General features: G+C 69.5%; 1 protein-coding gene across 1 annotated transcript in view; it reads left to right on the plus strand.

Annotated features, from left to right (window-relative positions):
- Positions 1-534: 534 nt before the first annotated feature.
- Positions 535-1,272, plus strand: part of GRHL2 (grainyhead like transcription factor 2) — a 61,858-nt gene continuing 61,120 nt past the window's right edge. The window contains exon 1 of the mRNA XM_026050043.1: positions 535-719. Within this exon, the coding sequence (XP_025905828.1) occupies positions 700-719 (20 nt within the window). The 5' untranslated portion in view covers positions 535-699. The remainder of the gene's footprint in view (positions 720-1,272) is intronic.

Genomic DNA, 1,272 nt, shown 5'->3' on the forward strand with positions numbered 1-1,272 from the left:
AAAGCCCAGGTTCCGCCAGCACCAAAGCGCCCCGCGACGGCCGCGTCCCCCCCGCGCTGCGCGGGCGGCCGCCTCCTTCCTCCGCGCTCCCCGGGGCGCGCGCGCGGCCGCCCCGCCACGAGCGCCCGCCGCGGGCAGCGGCCGCTCGACGGCGCGGCCGGGTTCGCGCCTTGGCGCGCTGCTCCCCGGCTCGGCTCGGTTGGGCCCGGCTCGGCTCGGTTGGGCTCGGCTCGGCTCGGCTGGGCCCGGCCCGTCGGCGCGTTCCGTGGCGCGGCGGCGGCCTTACCTGTGCGCGCCTCTTCCAATGGCAGCGCACCTGGGCGCGCGCCGCGCCCAATCAGMGCGCGGCTCGTCCCTCTGCCCCGGCTCCTTTAGTGGAAGAATCCGGCGCCGCTCGGAAAGTTACCTGCGCGCCCGGGCCGGCCGCTCCGCCGCGCTCCGCTCCGCCGCACCGCGCCGCCCCCCACATGCGACGGGGAGGCCGCCCTACCTGTGCTACCTGGCCGCGTGCGGCAGCGCGGGCCCGAGCGGACGCGAGCAGGGGGCGCGGGGAAAGCAGAATTTCCAGTAGCTCTGGTTCCGTCGCCCGCGCGCACTCGCACTCGCACACACCTCCACCTGCACAGACTTGAAAGTCCAGTTTCACCAGCGGGACTGAGGCGCCGGGAAAAAAAGGGGAGCGAGTTCATTGGATCAAACATGTCACAAGAGACGGACAAGTAAGTGATCACAGGCGTGCTGCTGCGCCCGCTGCTCCGGGCTGATCGGCCCGACTGGTTTGTTGTGTTTTTTTTTTTTTTTTTTTTTTTTTCCCTCCCTCCTCTTCCCCTCTCCGGTGGTGGATGCGGACCTGCTGGGATTGGGTTTCTCCCTCGATAAAAAGACACCCGAGGAACAGGCAGAGCAGCTCCCCGAGGTGCCGAGGACAAAGCTGCACCCGGCGCCCCCCCACAACCTCGCTTTGCATCCGGCTCTGCGGCGGCTTCTTTCCTATTATTTTCCCGACTCCTCTTTTAGTTGACTTATTTTTCCTGATTTTGTTTTGTTCCCCCCCGCACTTCCAGAGACTTTCCTGGCGGGGCAGCAGCAGCGACGGCGGCTCCCGCTCGCCGGAGGCCCCGTCGGACGCTGCCCCTCGGCTCTTAGGCGAGCGCAACAAAGCGCCGTCGCAGGCCGCGGGCACGGCCATCTTCCCGCCTCGCCGCCCCCGGGCACCTGCCCGGGAGCCGCGGGGTTRAAGAGTCACCCCCGCGCCTCGCCCGGCCCCGGCGG

Source organism: Nothoprocta perdicaria, unplaced genomic scaffold (genome assembly GCF_003342845.1).
Source record: "Nothoprocta perdicaria isolate Ctin4 unplaced genomic scaffold, notPer1 scaffold_64, whole genome shotgun sequence".
Classification (NCBI taxonomy): domain Eukaryota; kingdom Metazoa; phylum Chordata; class Aves; order Tinamiformes; family Tinamidae; genus Nothoprocta; species Nothoprocta perdicaria.